Source organism: Psammomys obesus, unplaced genomic scaffold (assembly GCF_907164565.1).
Source record: "Psammomys obesus unplaced genomic scaffold, mPsaObe1.curated_primary_1811, whole genome shotgun sequence".
In the NCBI taxonomy this organism is placed as follows: Eukaryota; Metazoa; Chordata; class Mammalia; order Rodentia; family Muridae; genus Psammomys; species Psammomys obesus.
Window position 1 is genome coordinate 22,898,190 of NW_026596109.1, and position 21,336 is coordinate 22,919,525.

The window sequence follows — 21,336 nt, forward strand, 5'->3', positions numbered from 1 at the left end:
AATACTGTAGTCATTTACCCAAATAAATATATAGTATATATTATGTTTCCTCCTGTGTACTTAACTTAAAAGCATATTGCTGTCTTCCCATTCTGAAGCAGAGAAGTTCGGCATGTCTCCATGGATTGAATTCAGTACATGAGAGCGTTGGAGTATGATCCATTTTAATAGTTACATTAAAAAATACATCTAACATTCTTAATTAGAATAATCTCCAAAGCCACAAACAGTTTAATTAGCTACCCTCAAAGGTTCCCTTCCCCCATATGTGCAGTGGTCATAAGCTTGGTGTGGGCCTTTCAAGCCGCCTTCAACAATTGGATGAAAAGGGATTTTAGACAGATTAGAGAGGGTGAGGTGTTGTATGTTGTTCCTAATCATGAGATATGCTGCATCTACAAAGTTTCACAAAGAAACGAAAATTCGAGTAAATTTTCCTTTGACATTGTAGTTAGCATGAATTACAAACCAGCGTATCTAGTGATAAGACGACTTAATAAATGTATTCTTTCAGTTGTGGACAGGAGCAAAAGCAATGCATGCTGGGTGGACGAGCAAGTGATATGGCAGATTAACATTCTAACAAGGGTCAATGCTTCCTCCCAGAAATCAGCCTTTGTTGTGCTCTCCCGTGGTGCCAGGAAATTTTTGGAAATAAATTCGGAAAGTTGAAACAGAACTGTTTGATTTAAGTCTTCTCTCTCTCTCTTTTTTTTTTTTTTTTTTTCTTCCTTCTACTTTGTTACTTGTTCTTGTTTACTCTGTTCCTTCTCAAAGCAAGGCATTCTACAAAGTGTCTTCAGAATTTGAGGCTTTTGCTTTTGGTGCTGTGTAAGGAGGAAAGATTGCTCTTATGCCCAGAAGGGTCCCCTTTCCTTGCTGGCTTTCTGCTGCTTACCTTTTAGTTTGTCCCTAAACAAATATTGTTTGCAGATTTAAATTTTTTATTATAATTGGATAGCAAATTATCAAATAAACCAGAAATAAAACATGTAAGGTCAACTGGAAAGATTAAATTCACAACTACATGTTAGCCATAGTATTTAGATTATGTGAAATTCTGAGCCCTATCACAATGGTAAACCCATAAAACCAAAAACTTAATTTTCTACTTGCACATTACCTGGTGAGGCAGCATTTGATGTCCGCGTAGCGTAATTGCGTCTGAAGGGGAAAGGTCACCTCATCGGTCTGTTGAGTGCTAACAGAGACTGATGCGCCATCGCATGGACTTAATGACAGCGGTGTTGCAGCAACGTCTGCATTCACTCGCAAAAGTGTTAACTAGGCCACTTTGGTAGTTCGTTTGTTCTGTATTGATGGTCTTCATCTAATGAGAAAATCAATTTTATACAAGAAATTTACAAGACGTGCTCCAAGTCCCGAGATCACTTTTAATGATCAAGTGACTGCTTTCTACTGTAAAGCCCACAAGCATCCCCCCCCCCCATTGAAAACCTTTCTGTTTCTCTTCTGCATAGAATGCCTTGTCTGTCCCCCACCCCCACCCTTCTGGGCTCACATTCAGGGTCTTGAAAACACTAGGCAAGTGTTCTCAACCAAGGTGCACCAGCGCCAGCAGCCTTCCCCCTACTTCATACCGTCTTGACAAAATTATAATGCGCTCTGCAAACATCTGAATTTTGAGTTTATCTGAAACTTTGCTTAGTTGAGCAAGCCTAAGGTATGACTGTCACTGTTTCTAACTGAAACAAAGTAAAGGGAAAGGGGGAGTGTGGGATAGGTGGGATGCTAACTCTTCCTCTCAGTCAGGCTGTGAACCGTTCTGGGTGTTGTGGTTGTTCAGGGCCAACATTTACTGCATTAACTGGAGAAAACTGCTGAGACCATTTCAAGGAATTTCCCAAGTATTCATTGAGCCTTAGAAGATTCATTTATTATAATGTTCTAGCCCTAAATTTTGGCACTATAAATACTGTGTATGGGTAATGTAATGTGTACTAATTACTTCCTAGAGCAGCTGTGTGTGCAATAAGGCACCTTAAGAATCAACTTTTAAATGCAGATTTCTAGTACACTTTGTTTTGTATACTTGCTACCATATAATTATGAATGGTTGCAGATATGTAGAGTTTTGCCCCAGTCATCTAGGCCAGGCCTTTTACTGATTAAAAAAAACAAAAACACAAAAAAAAAAAAAAAACCCTGCAGTTGGAGTTTGGCCCCACACTGTAAGGAGAACTTGTGTCTTCTGGCCTGTGTCTGCTCTCGCCATGCTGCCACACAGTCCTTAAAAAGAAAAACCTCAGTCCCTCAATATGTCAAGGAAAGAAGTCCCAAACTTTGAAATCTGTCCGCAAATGCACTGTGCCTGGGTGGGTAGCTCTGGGAAACGCTCGACAAGCGTGTCGAAGCCCTGGGTTACTTCTCAGTGCGGAAGAGAAGAAGTGCATACATCTATCTATGAGTCCATGTTGAAGTCTCCCTCGCCGTGCATTATAGCCAAGTGGCTCCCTAATTTGAATCTCCTAAATTCATATCCTAAGTCACATAAAATAAACTTTCTGAAGTTTAGAGTCTTAAATGTTGAGAATGTAAAATGTTAAATGTGTGGTGATACACTAAAAAGTTGTTTTGAATCAATTTGTGAGTCAATTATTACTTGGTGATAATAACTGTCTTAGGTTCTAGCAGTTTAGTGTTTATGGAAGGAAACAGTTTATACCATGAAATCCCAGGCACATGGTGATATGCTTAAAGTCTTTAGTAAAATTTTTTTGCATCTTGATTCTTTCCACATTTCAACTATCTACGTACACAGTTCCTATTTCGCTTGCTAGAGTAATCAGAATTCTAGAACATTTCATTGTGCTGGCATGCAAATGTATTTACATAGCAGTAAGACTAGGTTTCCTTAAAGAGGACAACAGAACTGGAGACTGAGGCTAACAAACAAATGGAGGTTTTCTAAATCCACTGAATAATAGAGGCCGGGTTAGGGCTAACCACAGTGTTGAACTAAACAGAGGGATTACTCCTGGGTTTTGTATCAGTTGTTTTCTGCAGGGTGGCCTCACTTGTCAAAAAAAGAAAGAGAGAGAGACAGAGAAGGAGTTTAACAGACAAACATTCACACGGGCACAGGAAGAAAAGAAGTATTCTTAATTCCATCAAAGCTTAAAAAAATCAATCATTAATTTATTCTCACTTCAACTCTTGGTCATTTGTGCAAAACATCTGGTCTTTGAATCATAAGAACCTAGACAGCAGTGCAGTAAGAACAGCTGTGAGGAAGCATGAGGTCTGACGCAATGTGAAAAGCTATGCCCACATGTATATCCTGCCTAGCACACACTACATGTATGTGCTCACAGTCCTTTACGCAGTTTCCATCTTGGAGTCCAAGGACTCGGGATTGTGATGTGCTTTAAGACTAGAAGCCATGGAGATTACTTCATTTTAAAGATGTAACTTCCATGTCTGTCCAGAGCTCCACAACAAATAATATCTCAGTATGAGAGGTCAAAGCAGCTTCCAAGAAAGTCTAAATCAAGATTGAAAATCAGGAAAAATAAAACATTCCATTTTCTACTCAACTAGTTTGTTAAAATATTTTATAAGTTGGACTTGGAAAACAAAACAAAACAAAATATAGGACTTAGCTACTCCTGTTTTGAAATTTGATATAGCTAGTCCGAAGGATTTTACTTAAGAAACTTTGGTAGAAAATGTCTTTTTGGAGACTATTTATAGCCATATTCACATTGCAAAGTGTAAAATTAGCCACTCTGACAATAATAACAGCATCTTGTGTAGAACTGTAAAGCTAGCAGTGAAACAGCTCAATATTGGGATACATTTAAATGAACTAAATTTTAAGTTAGTAAAAATGTAAGTACTAACCACATACATGTAAGCTACATTGTAGCAAGCAAAAAATCCTAAACAGCAGACCTCTCTGGTTCTGTTGTTTTAATACTTGGAAATGAGGAGGATTGGTGAGGCTAGCCTGAGCTACACAGCGGGTTCCAGTTCAGCCCTGGTCTACAGACATCTCAGAACACACACACACACACACACACACACACACACACACACACACACACGAATGAACTTTCAGAAAAAAAAAAGCCCAATTCAAGCTGTAAGTGATGAAACTTAGAGCTTAACTTGGTACTATAAAAAAAATGAACTTAATTTTCTGTGCCAATATAATATTTAATGGATAAAATTATCCCTGTGCCAACATATTGCCTACATAGGCTAATGGCTTCTCGTGTTATAACCAAATGCTAGCCTTATCAAAAGCTTCAAATAGAAGCGGTCCATTCTCTTACTGTCAAACAACATTTTCTGTTTGTGTTCCATTGGTGGTGCTGAGGGCCACACCCAGGCCTCTAGCACCTTGGGCGAGCTCCTCCCCACGCTGCCCTCTAATGCTACCTTCATCAGCTTACTGGTGTGTCGAGTTCACTTACTGCTGCAATTCTTCACATAATTGCAAATGCCAGAAGAGTCTAAATACTCAGATTTGATTTGATTCTAAGCTTTTGCACAAAGCACTTCTTTTCCACAATGAAAAACTACTCCAACATTTCACTTCTGCCATAAACACGTTGTTGTAACAAGGCCGTGTTTCTAAAATATACATTGAAAGTAAATCTAAAAATTTATGTGCCATATGTAGAATTCACTTGTAAAACGTTGTTCAGCCCTTGTTTCAGAGGCACTGATGTCCAAAGAACTGTTAGGATACTACAGATGAAAGGAAAATCACTTTCAACAGCTTGTGAAATACAACGTTTGAAATGGTTCGTTGAGAAAGTACAGAATATGGCTCGCATGAGGTCTCCTGGCTCTCTGGGAAAATGAGCTGTTGACATTCTTTTGGGTCATCATCCAAGATAGGAGGGCAACCACAAGGATTTAACAGATATATTCATCCCCAAAGACCTTTCTCCACTTCATTTCAACTTAGAAATGCTGGCACTGAATAGTACTGCTAATGTAGCCCGTTTGGTGTTCAGATGAACCTTACCTTTAAAATGGAGGAGGAAACCCAAGTAGGTGATAGTTGAGTTCAGTTTTCTAAGAGGTCGTCATTATTTGCACACACAGAGCGCAGGCCATTACTCTGTGTCACTTTCAGAAGTAGGACTGCCCTGTCAGGTGTTGAGAAATCAGCCTTTAAACCTTAACCACATGAATCAGTCCTTTGTGTTACTTATTAGTGGCAATCATAAAATCCTAATGTTTGTTCTGAAAATGACTGGCAACATTTTAGGTTCTCTCTCTCTTTAGACTGAGTGACTTGGGCCAGAGGAAAAAAAAAAAAAAAGCAAAGCTGTGATAAATTCATTAAAGGTATAACTAAGATTCACACACATACCATTTCACATAAATGGTGAAAAAAAAAAAAAAACAAAACTTTTGACTCAAACTGGAATGATACTATCTAGGGCTGACCGTGCAGGAAAGGTTCCCACAATGCATTGTACAGGCCTAGGACTAGCAAATACCCTGCTGCTTTGAACCCCCCTCCCCTTCCTAAAAGACAAAGGCACAATGAAATAGAAAGCTTACCACCGCTAGCTTTCATAGCTTTCAAAACGACAAACTAGGCAAACTCTACATCTCCACCACTCCAATTTTGTCAGAATGCTAATGAGCTTGCTCTGATCTTTACTCAGCTTCCCGTGTTTTCTACATCTTCAAGGACCACATGGTGCTAGCAAAATAAAGACAACTAAATGAGAATGTCGAATGCTTTTTGTGTTAGGACCTGGTGCTTTTCAGTGGGCGCACTCGTTGAATATTCTCAACTTAAAAGAGTACAACAGGGGGTTGGGTATGAACTTTTTAGCAGGAGGAAATTTGAACAAAAGTAAATTAGTGAGATGAGGAAAATATGAGAAAAATTTCTGATTAATTTCCACTCCATAATATCAATGACACCTTTAGTCCCACTCATGCTCTTCTAACAAGAGATGCTGATAAAAGATGAATGATTCCGTGTTGTTCACAGTGCATGTTTAGTGGTTTTTTAATAGCAGCATTCTACATAAAAGGCACCAGGAAGTACTCCGCATTAGCAGTTGAGATCACTAGTTAATAGGATGATGTCTTTCAGCTTTTGTCACAAGATTATTAGAAAGGATGGGTTTCTGTTCTCATCCTTGCCTAGTTTGGAGTGCCTGTTGAGCAAAAGTGCTAAAATACAGGTTTCTTGGTATTGTTTATGTGTGAAGCAAAAAACCTTTTAATCAACACCTTTTCCTTTTCCACCAGGTGACTTTGTTAGTGATCTTTAATCTTCTCCTTTAGCTGCATTAAATGCTTGAAGTGTCCAGCTTTTCATTGTAGCCTTGATCTGTGTTGATAAATTCATTAATATTAAACAGAATGTATAGAGAACAGGAGGGCCTGTGATTTAAACAGCTACTTGCGCAGTTTTGGGTTTAGGATATAGATAGCAGCATACAGTTGAGGTTGCTAAAGTGAGTTCTGTAGGCTGTCTTTGATTGTATCTATTGTAAGGAACACTCCTTTCACTCTCTCTGTAATCACTGTACATTTACTAGGAGAATGAAGATACTCTCTGACTGCACCCATATCTTAAAAAGAAAAAAATAGAAACCAAAACTGGCATCAATTTTTTTGTATGCTAAACTACATAACCTTGGGGTTAAACTGATTCTGGACAACTAGTAAGTCCCTAACAAAGGACATTTGATGGTTCTGAAATGCAGTGGTGCCTATCAGATTTTGGTAGAGACTTTCCTGTCAAGTGTTTTCCACTTTTGACACATAAATTTGTTACTTCTATGTAGTGTTATTTTGAATTCTCTTATATTCTGAAACATTGTAGTTCGTTGCAGTTCTATTAACACTGCTTATCTGTTACCCGTTAACATACTGCAGTTTATTCCCACTTCTGACAGAACGGAAAAGCAAAAAACCCCACGGTAGTAGTGATAACTCGGACAGTCATAGTTAAAGTCAGGGGAACGTAGAAACAACATTCTAAATATCTATACAGTGGTTCATAACTTGTTAATTTCATATTTACCATCATGTATTTTGATGCTTCTCTGTCTATTAAATATGTTCATTTTGTTCATGACAGCCGACATGAAATATTTATTCCCGTACTAATTACAGTCAGAGGGGCTGGAGAGATGGCTCAGCAGTGAAGAGCACTGACTGCTCTTTTGGAGGACCTGGGTTCAATTCCCAGCACCCAAATGGCAACTTACAACTGTCTGTAACTCCTGTTCTAGGGGATCTGACACCCTCACCCAGATATACATGCAAGCAAAACACCAACATATATAAAATACAAATAAATATAATTTTAAAAAAATTACAATGAGAAAAGAAGCCTTGTCATTTAAAGTGTGCATGTTAAACTAAGTCATGTGATTCCTATTTTTGGAGTTATTTAGCCTGAAAGCTAAAAAGAAATTAATTTAAAAACTATAAATTTATCAGAAATATATTTTTCTCATTGGGATAGTAAAATAGAAACTGGTGTTTATGAAGCATCATGTTTTCACTTGATCTTGATATACACAGCATGTCAAACGGATAGGCAAGGTTACAGTGTCTCCTCTAAGGACTTTTCACCAAAAGAAACAAGCAGGAGATTTTGTCGTTAAGATGGTCTAAGGTCTTCTTTGTTGGATCTCTTTCTACCTGTTCATCATTTGGGTCATCTAAGGAGGAAAACCTGTACGTTGTGTCTGAAGTAGCAGCACTCAGTTGTTGACCCATTCTAATTTATGCATTGGATCACAGAAGAAACCTCCCATTCAGAACTATAGGCCCCGAAGGTTCTCACTTCTACCATTAGTTTGTTCTGTCCCTGGCTCACACTGTGTGTCCCAGCTTTTCATTCTATAGTCTTAAGTGGAATTTCTCATGTGCTGACTCAATGTTTATTCATTTATCCAGAAAAACAAGGATGTTTAACTTCTGCCAGTGGTATTTTCCATGCCTAGAAACTTTGAATTGAACATGTAAAAGGTAATTTTTGAACCTAAGGGATGATTGTTTGAAACATGCTATTGCCTGATGTGGGATGCATACTTATTCAAGACTGCAGTGAATTTTTTTTTTTTTTTTAACATTTAAGGAACTAGGCATTCCAGGAAAATGTTTCTCTTTTTCTCAGCAACTATCTATGACATAAAATTCAGGCATTTGAACTGATTTGGCAGCAGCATTTTTTTTTCTGAATGTGAAATTAGATTTGTATGTCATGCCAATGCTAAAACAACATGCCATACATGGAACATCAACCTTTTTTCTCTTATGAAAAATTAATCTCAGTGATCTCTTTGTGGAAAGACCAAGACAGTGGCTCTCAAACGTTCACATCAATAGAAATAAAGCAAACAAACAAAAAGTAGTCTCGCTATGGTGGCAGTGCAACCCTGCCATCGGCACTCGGGGCCGAGCCAGGGCAAAGATGAGCTGGATTTCAGCCTGAACTGTGGGGTGGGCTCCAAGCCAACCTGAGCTCCATGGCAGGACCCTGAACCAGGAGCAAAAACCAACGAAGACGCCCCAAGTAGCTGTTAAATTGACAGCTCCCTGTGCCCTGCTTGCAAGAGTAACCGTGTGCATCCTATGGGCTTGTCTCTGAGGCATCTGTGATTGGGTAGTCTCACACGACACCGGAGATTCTTGGTAAGCACAGCGTGTAGATTTAAGAGCATAGGTTTTTAAATACATTGGGTTCCCACTGGGATCTAGGTAGTGGTGGTCTTGGACAAGTCTTAACCTTTCTGAGTCTCTTTTCCGCAGCTATTTAAAAAGAAAGGAAAAGGTTCCGATGATACCCACTTGGGAAGTTTATAGAACTGACCACGCAGACAAGGCAAAAGGCGAACCAAACAGCTGCTGCTCTCGGGGTTTTGTTGCCTCTGGTTGTTTTTAACCTTTCTTGACTGTCCTTGTCCCCTCCTAATGTGTACGCCGCATTCTGTAATGATTCCCCTTGCCCCGGCACTCTCTCCCCACCCCACTCATGTGCCCATATTCCTCCCAAGAAATGCCAGAACATGTTTGGGAATTTGGCATAACACTGGAAAGCTGTCTTAACTGTTGGTGCTTTTTAAACCCTAGGCTATATATAAAAGTAACTGGTGAAAATTTGTATGGATACCACATTTTTTCCCTGTAAAATAACTAGGAAAAAGAAGCCCTAGTATTATTTAATTTTATGTATTTGTCACTATTCGGAATTGATCCTAGGACCCCATGTGTGCTAGTCAGTACGGCTGAGCTGTGCACACCAGTAATTTGGGGGGAGAGGGCATTTGTTTGTTAACTTGTTTTTGTTTTTCATGCTCAGTAAATGAGTTTTAGGAGGCACAGACAAACTGGCTTGTGTATTGTATTTTGAGAAATTTTCTTTAGTACATTATGTAGAAGTCAGATTTACATATGCGCTTTTTGCCTCTTCTGTTTCATCCCAGTGTAATAGTAGAAGCTTAAGCAAGATTTCATGATTAGCCAGGTGTGGTAGCACCGGCCTTTAATCCTAGCATGTGGGGAGGCAGAGGCAGCCCAGCCTGGTCTACAAAGCGAATGCAGGACAGCCAGGACTACACATAGAAACCCTGTCTCAAAAAAAAAAAAAAAAAAAAATCATGATTTGGCCAAGTGTGGTGGCAAACACCTTTAATCTCATCACTTTCGAGGGAGAAGCAGGTAGATCTCTGAGTTCAGGGCCAGCCTGCTCTAAACAGTGGGTTTCAGAACAGTCAGAGATAGCAATAAGGTGTGAGTCGCCATCTCTGTGGACACAGAATGAAGGTGTTTCATGGAAGGGTGCACGCTCTGTTTTGACAGCATTCTCCTAGTTTCTCAAAGTGGAATGTTTTTCTTTAATATGGATAATTTGTAGATCTGACTCTCATTAGGTCCTTTTTTTTTTTTTTTTTTTTTTTTGCATCGAGGATTACCTAATTCTGTGTCTATAAACCTTTTGTATTCAGGCTTCCAAGAGTTCTCCTTTTGTAGCAAATCTGTGCTGTTCTCTTGTGGAGAGTCTCTGTTTTTTCTAGTGGACATTAAGTCATAATTTTCTTTTAGTTGGTAGTTATGTTTTTGTTTTTTTTTTTTTTTAACTTTCCATAGGAATTGGGCATAAATAGTCATTGTATCTTTCTCTTGTCCCCATGTGTCATTTCTGAGCTGGCATATTAAAGGAGCTACTTCCTTGGGAAATTTTTGAAATAGAAGTTAAGGAAAATTGTTGATTTCAGAGAGAGAGGGAGAGAATAAGCCAGGAGCCATTCACTTATTTGAGAAAATGCCTCTCACTAGGACCTGGGGCTTGCCAGCTGCACTAGGCTGCGGCCACTGAGATGGCGATGTCTATCTGTCCCTCTACCTCTTTATCATTGCAATTCTAAGCAGTCCACACTACCACACCTGATTTTCTACTTCGACACTGAGGTCCTCATGTGTAGGTGGACATGTGCTTTACAAAGGGAACTGTCTTATCATCTCTAATAATTTTTTAATATATTTTAAATGCTTCATGTAGTGATTTTTTGTTGTTTGATTTTTTTATTTTTTTGAGACAGGGTTTCCTCTGTGTAACCCTGGCTGTCCTGGACTCACTTTGTACACCAGGCTGGCCTCGAACTCACAGAGATCCCCCTGCCTCTGCCTCACTGAGTGCTAGGATTACAGGCGTGTGTAACCACGCCCGGGCTGATCATATGGTAAAATTTTAATGTGTGCTTTGGGGGGGAGGGATTTAATGGTATTTGGAAGAAATTTGTAGAGAAAAAATATTAATCAATACCCTATACTTTAGTATAAATAGAAATGCACACACATACACACATATAGGTAACACGTATATCACTCAGTTATTTCCCAAGCCAAGTCATTCTCATTGTTGCCTACAGTCCCAGAAACTAAAGGCATAAGGACACTTGAGCACATGAGGTCAGAATTTCAAGATCAACCTGGGGAAACATATCAAGACCCAATCCAAAAAAAAAAAAAAAAAAAGCAGAAATAAAGTGGAGAAGAACATTGCTTTCTTAAGTGGATGTTACCATCAAAATAAGGATGTATAAAGTTTCTCTCTTGTTTTTAAGTAGCCCTGGGTGGGAGCTCACTGCATTGGCTGACTGGTTGTAGACCGTCTCTCCAACTTTTTGCCCCTCCCAAAGCCAACAGCCTTGATGCCAGTTCACTCCTCTTCAGAGTGTCACTTGATGGCCAATGCTGAGAATTGTCGAAGGGATCAGGTGTGGTGACGCATGCCAGTAAGCCCAGCACCCGGGAGGCAGAGGCAGGCGGAGGACTAAGAAACCCTGTCTCAAAAGACAAAACGAAACAAAAAGAAGAACTGCAGAAGGTTCCAGCCTTTCCTCCCCCAGCGTCTCATCCCCCATTATGGGTAGAATTGAACAGACCAGCTTATGGTCATATTCATTGAAAGATCTAGTTTTGTACGAAGGTTAAAGATGTAAGACAAAAGAGACATTTAGATTGATAAAACTTTTCTTTTAGTGAATTTAATTTTTAAGCCCCTGAAATTAAAATGTTGTGGAATGTAGATTTGTGCTCATAAATCCTTTAATTTCTCATGAGAATAAATGAAAGAAAGCTGAACCCTGACCTGGCAGCATCATTCATTTTGAACCAAGCACTTGTTTTCCCTTACTTACCGCATCTCTGAGGTAGCGTCTCACTGTGGTGTGTAGAACACCTTCAAATGCATGGGCCCAAGTTTTCTCCTCCAGCTGTCGCCTCATTCAAGTGCTTACCTGAAAGACCTTCACCATTACACTCGCCTCATTCAAGTACTTAATTGAAATTAATGCAAAAGGTTAAGAATCAATAAAATTGTATTAAATATCACAGTTCAAATGTAGGGTTCTGATCCTGAAAAAAAAAAAAAAAAAAAACTGCCAAATATCTATAAAGCCAACAAACTTGGGTTTCAGATAACAGAATTTTATTAAAATATTTCTTCTTGTAGAGGACACTTTGTTTTATTTTGTTTTGTATGCCACTAGGTAGGATTCAAACCCAGGGCTTTACACATGATAAGTATATACTTTATGGCTGCGCTATATCTTGGCTCTCCCAAATGTATTTAAATCATCCTGGAATTTATGAGTGTAAACTAGGTAGCTACTCTGCTGAACTTGATGGTAATGAGTGAGCATAAATACTGATAGACTCTGAAGACCAGTGATTTGCAGTTGACTGGCTGGGAGGATGGCTCTGATTCTTTTTGAGCAGGCTGCAGCTGTGAAGAAACAACACGCAGCCACAGGGATGAGATGCTTCCTGAGATTTTAGGCCAGAATCTGAAGAACTCTTGGAACATCGTGATGTTCTTCAGATCAAGAAAGATAAAACTTTATGCCATGTTAAAAGTGCTGACTCAGTGTGTCCTCAGGGCAGGGAGAGATTTAAGGATACCATTTGCTGGGACTTCTAGAGAGTCTGTGAGTGTGATGTTCCTGTGAATTTCCATCTGACCTTTGAACCTGCTGAATAGAATGTGCATATGCTTGAAACCAGCATTTTCCACTGGAACTCCAGGTGTGGAGTGTAAACCTGTAATCCCAGTCTGTGTGGCCGGGTTCAGAGGGTCAAGGGTAAGATCAGCCTGGGCTACCCATCAGGCCCCTGTCTAAAAAGGAGAAAGGGTTGGGGCTTCAGCCTTCTTTGAAGCAGATGTGGAACCCTGGCTTCTGGCCCTAAACCAAGATGGCAGCTTTCTCCTGTGTGCACTCAGAAGGCAGAGGCAAGACAGTCAGAAGTTCTAAATAATCTGAGGCAACATTGTGAGTTTGAGGCCAGCCTGAATTATATCAGACCTGTCCAAAAAAACAAAAAAGAAGAGGAAGACGAAGGAAGGAAGGAAAGAAGAAAAAGAAGGAAGAAAAGAAAGCAAAGAAAAACACTGGTGTGGCTGCCAAGCCTGGTGACCTGAGTTCAATTCCCTGAACCACACGGCAGGAGAGGACCAACTCCTTTAGCTTGCCATGGGCCCTTGTAACAAATAAATGTAAAATAAATCTTAAGTAGAATTAAGTTTCAAGAGAAAAAGAAAACTGAATGGATTGGGTACTTGCAGAACTCTCATGCATTGAAAGGAAGATTGAAAGGATTCTCTAAGACTGATTGATTCAGGAAATACATACATCAAGACATTAAATTTTCCATGTTCAGCCAGGCACGGTGATATACACCTTTAATCCCAGCAGAGACAGACAGATCTCTGAGTTTGAGGCCAGCCTGGTCTACAGAGTGAGTTCTAGGACAGCCAAGGCTACACAGAGAAACTGTCTCAAAAAACAAACAAAACATGTTCTGCTCTAGAGAGATGGCTCAGCAGTTAAGAGCAGCTGCGCTTGCAGGGGACCTGTTTTCAATTCTGTCAACCTCGTGTGTGAGGAAATTTGCTCAAGGCTGATAGAATGCTCGCTTAGCATGGGTGGAGCAAAAGAAAAAGATAATGCAACTAACATATTTAGGCTTGTAGCATGCTACTAATACCTTTATGTGCTTAGTCTTTCAGATGTTTGCATTGAGAGTCAGAGGAAAAACCAAACCTTCCATTAATCATTACAATTATTAAGTATTCCGTTATATTTAATATTAGGAACCAAGAAAGATACTGAAGCTTGAGTAAAGGCTGTGGGGTCCCTATGTAGGAGACAGGAAAATGTGAACTACTGTAGGTAAGACATTCAAAGTACTCTGTTGGCATGTGTCTTGTCTTCACAAAGTCCTGTAGAGTAGAGGTGGTGTCAGTGTGCAAGTGTACACTGTGTATCAGTGAATGCAGGCACACGTGTGCCACTGTGTGCATAGGTCAAAGGTCAACCACATGTCGGTCCCACCTTCCACCTGTTCTTCCTCTTGTTGTTTGATGCTGTGTATGCCAGGCTAGCTGCTCCACACGCTTCTAAGATAGGGACTCCCTGTCTCTGCATCCTGTTTGGCAGTAGGACCACAGGATGACAGGGGTGAGCTACCATGCTTTATGTGAGTTCTGGGCATTCAAATTCAGGTGTTTTCCCCACTGAGCCATCTCCCCAATCCTTACAGTAACAGTGTTCTCCATCAGCTGGCTTTACCAAGTCAAAAAGCAGGGCTGGAGCTCAGTGCGAGGCATCACGTTCTTTCCACATAGGCGCTCATCCTGCTGCCCACGCTGGTCTTGATCGTGTGTTCTTGCCTCAGCCTTCTGACTTCTAAGAGGACAGATGTGTGCGCTATGACTGTTTCATGAAAGTCCTGCGACTACACACCAGCCTCGGAGGTTGTTTTGATATGGCGTGTTGTTGTTATTGTTGGTGAGATCTCAGTTCTAAATGGAGAAGAGCCTGTAAGTGTGAGGGGAGCGGCTTAAGAGTGATGGTTCATAGAGCCACCTGGATCTGAGGCCTGGCTCTACCACTAGCTAGCTGTGGGTTTAGATGTTCCACGACCATATTAAATAGTTGATCATCAGACACCCAGCATGCTGCGGAAAAACAGGGTTAAGTGCATTTGACGTGAAGGCGTGTTGTAATGGTGAAAGCCTGCAGAAGTCACTGCACTTCCAGAGAGGGTCCTGCACTGCCTTGCATTGCTTGGGCTTCGTGGCTTGGGAGTATATGTGACTGAAGACTAGTACCAGATAGTAGAATCCCCTTTAGTTCTTTATAACAGTGAAGATTAAGAAGGCACATTTGAGGACATTATGTTAAGTGAAATAAGCTAGGCACAAAAAAAAACTTAACCCTGAATGGCCTCCTTCAAACATGGAATTTAGAAAGTTGAGTTGGGGCTAAGAAGATGACCTAGTTGGTAAAGTGCTTGTTATTTAAGCATAGGACTCAACTTTGGATCCCAGCTGGCATGTTGGCTTGTTATCTGTAATACTAGACCTGAGGAAATAAAAACAAGATCACTGAGGCTTGCTAACTAACTAGTCTAGCTGTATTCTTGAGCTCCAAGTTCAGTTTCAGACAATGTCTCAAGAAATAAGGAGGTAAACTGGAGAGACCACTCAATGGTTAGAGCATTGGCTGCTCTAAAGGACATGGGATTTGATTCCCAGCACCCGCACGGCAGCTCACAAGGATTGGTTAACCCCTGCCCGCAGAGAATCCAGTGCCCTCTTGTGGCCTCTTTGGGCACTGAACATATACACAGTATACATGCAGGCAGGAGCACCCATTCACAAAGTAAAATCCAGCCCATATAACATGAGGAAAGCTATTAGGGCACCCAGCATCTACCTCTGTCTTCAACATGTCCACTACCACATGCACGTCCTCACATATTCGCACACTCAAACACAAAGATGAATGCGTAAATAAAGCAAATAGTTGAACTCTTCTGAGAAGAGAGTGTTTTTACTGGCGATTGGGTATTTGTTGGTGTCCTATTTGGTTTTTATTGCTATGATAAGACACTCTGTAAGGAGAGGGTTTATTTCAACTTACAGGTTATGGTGCATCATTGAGGGAAGCCAGAGCAGGAACCCACAGCAGGAATCTAGAGGCAGGAACCGAAGCAGAGGTCTCTAGAGGAATGTTTTTTCCTAGATTACCAAGCTCACTGTTCAGCTAGCCTTTTTTTTTTTTAATTAATTAATTAATTATTTTTTATGTGCATTGGTGAGTTGCAGGGTCAGGTTCCCTGCAGCTGGAGTTATAGACAGTTGTGAGCCTCCGTGTGGGTGCTAGGAATTGAACCCAGGTCCTCTGAAAGAGCAGTCAGTGCTCTTAACTGCTGGGGTATCTCTCCAGCCCCTCAACTAGCTTTCTTACACAGCCAGGGAGGCCTGTGTCCTGACATTAGCTAGTTATCAACTTAGCTTGAGCAGCTACTGAATGGAAAAGAAACTTCCTCTGTGGGAACTGCATTGAGGGGTCGAACTTCCTTTGTTTTTTAAACTGGTGATGAAAGGCTCCCTAGTGCCATACATTTACAGACTTTAAAACTTCCAGCCCTCTGCCCCTCAGAGCAGCCTTGCCAGGCCACAGAGGACTTCAGTGCAGCCACTCCTGATGAGACCTGATAGGCTAGGGTCAGATGGAAGGGGAGGAGGACCTCCCCTATCAGTGGACTAGGGGAGGGGCATAGGAGGAGAAGAGGGAGGGAGGGATGAGAGGAGATGAAGGAGGGAGCCACAGCCAGGATACAAAGTGAATAAATTGTGATAAATTTATAATTAATAAAATTTTTTTAAAAAAATTGAGCTAGAAAAATAGCTAAGCCAGTAAAAGGCACTTGCTACCCAGCCTGACAACCTGAGCCCAACCCCCAGACTCTACAAAGAAGGACAGAACCGACTCCTGACACACCTGCATGTACACACATACACACACATACCCTGATTACACCTGCATATACACACACAAAATAAATAAATATATTTTTAAATGTTGACTCCTTATAAAAAGATACCTCTGGAAATTTTGACATACCTAAATACATAGAGGTTTATGAATCCTTCTTGTAACATGTAATTATATATGTGTGTATGCATGTAAGTACATGGACATATATATTAAGTAATTTTGTTCAACTCTTTATGTTCATCTTTGCCATGTCTAGAGCCACTTTTGAGTCATTTCCATGACAGGACTGTGAGAGAGCTTTAAGACCAGAAAAGGGCGGCAAGCTGGCTCGGCCCTGCCCATCTGTAGAGGCAGCTCATGATTCGAGTGGCCTGTTCTGCGGGGTGACGGCGGAGAGTGACTCGCTTTGTCTCACCCGTTGTGAAATATGTCCAGTGTGCCTCAAAATAAATACAGCGCTGGCCATGACCGGCTTTGCCAAATGCCTACCTGTAGCCGCGCGGCCCCAGAGGGCCTGAAGTGTGGCTGCTGTTAGGGCCCTCGGCAGTGTGCGCGGGGTGTGGCTCGGTGGTGGGGCACGGGCTGTCCGTGGATGAGGTCCAGGGTTTGAATCTTACCGCTGTACTGTAAATAACAGAACTCCATATCTGGAATCTCACTCTTCTTTATTTTAAAACTTTGAAGACACTGCTTCTGAAAAGAGAAATGAAAACCACAAATTGTTGGGTGAGTGAGTGAGTTTCTGAAAGAAACCATCTCAATTGTTTAATCGTTTGTGAGTTGAAATATAACAGTGGTTGCTCTCACAGTGGTAGGCATTTGCACACCTCTCAACGCTGGCCTTCACGAGCAGCTTTCTGTAACTTCGGCTACCCGAGAGACGGGAAACGGATACGAAGTCTCGTTTACACACGATTGCCTTTCCTGCTCTTGTCCCTGGTTGTTTCTTGTTTTTACAGCTTAGATTCCAGCTACAGTGACTAATTAAAAGAAAGGGGGAAAAAACTGATGTTAAGACATTTGATGTCAGAAAAGCTGCCACAGTCCTTCAGGAAGATTAATACAGATCTCCTCAAGGAAACAGACTATAGTTTATGTGTTTGTTACTAGAGATTATAATTTTAAGGTGAAAACTTCTTTTTGTGGTGTTCTTTTTGTTATACATAGCCGTTTTAGTAAGTGTATACTAAACTTTTAGTTCATACCTTTTTTAGTCATATCTTATTTCAGAGTGGCCTTCACTAGTCTTAAGTCGTGAATTTTTCAGATTATAAAACTAAAAAGAATTTAGGATTTACAGAAGTATCAGTATTGGCTCTCCAGTGACGAAATGTCGTTGCAATTACAAATTTAAAATAATTTTGAAAGAAGAGGTAGTTACAAGGTAAGGTTAAACAAGATTAAATGATTTATGGGCATTTTATCGTGGCAGTCCTCATTTTAAGCTACAGTGTAAAGTGCTTTATTCTGAGATTAGGTATTGTGGCAGAAGCTAAAACTGCCTTTTCTATCACAGTGCCAGAATACAACCTCTTTTTCTTTCTGCACTAACAAGACTGCTTCGCCACCACAGCCCACTCTAAGTAATTAAATCAATCCTTTGTACTTACCGTATTCTCCTCTAGTGACGGTACTAGATCTGATTATATGCTTCATGCATATTCAAAGTACCGAGCTGACAGCTCTTTAATGAGCTCTTACTTAATCAGTATGAACAATGTTCATCTTGTTCTTTTTTTCCTCATGCATTAGAGCTAGGAACAGTTGGGAAAAATGAAACATCCAGCATTCATTTGAAAAATATATTGTACTTTGAAAAGTGTCTAAGCGGAGGAAGTTGCATTCTGCCCTTTAAAAGTCTGATGGACAAATTGGATTACTAGTATTGGATTAAATAACAAATGGTTCGAGGAGAAATGAGAAAAGCTCACTGCGATCAGAGGCTTTAATATTTTTGTTGCTTATAAAGCTGAAGGGGTCTTTAACCAGTTATTAAAGTCGGGATTAATTTGTAATGGTTCAACTTACTGGCTTTTAAAAGCTTTTAAATTTAAAAAATTTAAATCCCCATAAACAATAGTGTAGTAATATGTTAGAAGAAACTTTAATTTTTTTTATTATTAGGCTGCGTATAGATTTCCATCACTGTATACTACCTCAGTAAGGATTAGTGATTCAGAATTGAGTTCTGGTTTTTTTTTGTTTTTGTTTTTTTCAGTGAATAGAAGTAATCTGGGTAGCAGTGTGTAAATGTGTCTTTAAATATTTGTTAGGCTTATTTCCTTTTAAAACATGAGCTGTTCTTATTATTGGTTATTTCCTAAAAATTACAGGCCTATCTTTGATTCTTACCTGGAAATACAGACATGAATTAAAGAGAAAATAGCACAGTCCCACATCAATATTGTCAACTTAGAAAGCAGTGTTCCATTGAAGAAAATGATGCTAATGCAAGAGTAGGCTGGCTCCTTCTAGTATTGCCTGAAAGCCTCGATTATAGGTCAAGTTAAACTCAAAACAGAGTTTTAATATGTGTGTATCTTTAGAAGCCACTTGAGTTATGAACACAAGAATTGGGCCTTTCATCAGAAAATGAGATATCATGAAATCTACACCTATTAATATTGCACACGTGTGTCATTTCACTGATCAAAACGCTTTCACCGGGGTACATTTGGCCTTTTTCCAAACTGCAAGCTTTTTCTCAGCTTTTTCTTTTTACTCTTTCTTCTTTTGTTGCCACCCAGGGATCTGTGCCTATCGCAGCCTGGATCACATGACCAGTGTCAAGACATCACATGGTCCAAAGTGAATACAAAACCAGCTACCCTAAAGGAGAGATGAAAACACTGTAAAACAATAAAGACTTCTGTTCAGCCTCTGAAAGAGTCTCTCCTAAGTCAGCGTCACACATTGAGCCGGAACAATGTGTGCATCCTCGATGTCTCCCTATGACAGGCCGCACACTCTGAGGCTCATGCACAACCTTCTACACACAGACCTGCTTTGAGTATTCTGAAACATTTTTTAAATTTGTATTAACGTGGAAATAGTGTAATTATGGCATTTCCATAATTTATAAAGTAAATATTTAGGCAAATGTATACATGACAAAGTATACACTAGGTCATTATATAGTAACCATCTCACTGACACTGAAAGCAGTCTGTGTCAGCAGACAGTGCATGCATGTGTTTGGTGGACATGGCAGTCAGTTGTTCAGAAGAGCATGTGTCTGTAACAGTGCCTACTTCAGGAGCCAGAGAGTTCTGAAGTGAGGGTGGAGGTGCTCAAAGAAGACTTTAAACACAGTTACACCTCTGTATTGCTTGAATTTTTTAAATGGACGCAATGTCTTCTTTTGTTGTTGTTGTTGGGTTTTGTTTGCTTGCTTTTTATTTCGAAGACAGCGTTTCTCTGTGTAACAGCTCTGGCTGTCCTGTGGAACTCTCTTGTAGACCAGGCTGGCCTTGAACTCACAGAGATCTGCCTGCCTCTGCCTCCTGAGTGTTGGGATTACAGGTGTGCGCCACCATGCCCAGCAGTGTCTTTAGTTTTTAGATCATACTGCCCCATTTAAAAAGAACATGTACAGAGCAGTCTTAACAGAGAGATTTAACTCTTATTAGGCCTTTTTTTTTACCCTATGAATGCTGTGTGGAAACTGGACTGTTAATATTAAATAATGAGTTAGCAAAACAATAAAACAACCACAGTGTGAAACTGGGGGTGAAAGGGTCACAAGTTTGACTTGGTATAATTTGAAAGGAGAGAAGGAGAATGTGCCCTCAGAAGCATTTTTCTTCAGTTCAGCTGCGGCATGCACAGTGCTGTTGTGTGGCCAGCGTCAAGGGTGCACTGTGATGCGTCCTCCTGTGTGGGAGCATGGCACAGACATGACTGGCTGGGTGTGAGAGACAGTAGTGTCTTTCTGGGAGTTACTTCACAATCCAAGTGGCAGAGTGTCTCCTTGATGAATTTTGTAAACATTCTATTCATTGTAATAATTTTTCCACAGAGAGCTGTCTTTTCTGTAGCCGTGTCGTTTGCAGTGCTTTTAATAACTTGTTAAGTAGTTTTATCTTTTAGAGTCAATGAGTCCTAAGTGGTACACACATACATTATTTTACTTTCCATGAGGAAAATGAGAATTAAGTTGTTAAAAGTAAAAGCTTTCACAGCATCTCTGGACTTCTCTGGTCTCCCTGCTAGCCTTACAATTCTCATAATAATCTTTTAATGTAAAAAAAAAAAAAAAAAAAAGAAATCATGGCCATATGTCTGTCGGCACCATGAGTACCTCATTGAAACATACTAGTAAGTCGGCCTCTAGGGAGGATTTGAAAGGTGGAGCATTTTGTTTCCGGTACTTGCTGTTGGTATTCGAGACCGGTAAGTTCAGGGGGCTGGAATGCATGCTGCAGGAGTACCAGCTCTGGAAAAAGGTTGGCTTCTGAGTTTCTGCTTACTGCCCTGTTTCAGGCCTTTGACCTGAGTCTTGTTAGCAGTGCCCTATATACATTGGAAGCACCTGAAAGAGTTTTAAAGTGAACACTTGTGCTGAACTGTCTATTGGCTTGTGATCTGCAGGAAGGAACACTGAAGAAGAGGAGGCCATGATGCAGGAATGGTTCATGCTAGTTAATAAGAAAAACGCTTTGATAAGGAGAATGAACCAGCTGTCCCTCCTGTGAGTACCCGGCCTCACGCTGCCAGTCGTGGGTTCTCTGTTACTGCCTTCTTTGGGTTTAATAGTTACTAAGCCTGATGTTTTTCATTTTTCCTTTCCATAGAAAGCTAGTGTATAAAAATTTTCATCTGGACAGTAAGAATTTGCAAATGGACTGATAGAGACTGTGGGAAAGGTGGTTTTTAAAGTCAAGGAATAAGGAACAATTTTGTGTATCAAGTACTTTTAAGGTTTTTTTAATTATTGTGCGTGGGTGGGTGTGTTTGTGTGTGTGTGTGTGTGTGAGTGTGGGTGTGTTTGTGCGTGTGTGAATGTGGGTGTGAATGTGTGTGTGTGTGT

The 21,336-nt window shown here is 40.3% G+C and overlaps 1 protein-coding gene across 2 annotated transcripts in view; it reads left to right on the forward strand.

Annotated features, from left to right (window-relative positions):
* Positions 1 to 21,336, forward strand: part of Ehbp1 (EH domain binding protein 1) — a 244,935-nt gene that overhangs the window by 214,820 nt on the left and 8,779 nt on the right. For both annotated transcript variants that reach the window (XM_055628756.1, XM_055628757.1), the window contains one exon: positions 20,898 to 20,997. In XM_055628756.1, coding sequence (XP_055484731.1) covers positions 20,898 to 20,997 — 100 coding nt within the window. The remainder of the gene's footprint in view (positions 1 to 20,897; positions 20,998 to 21,336) is intronic.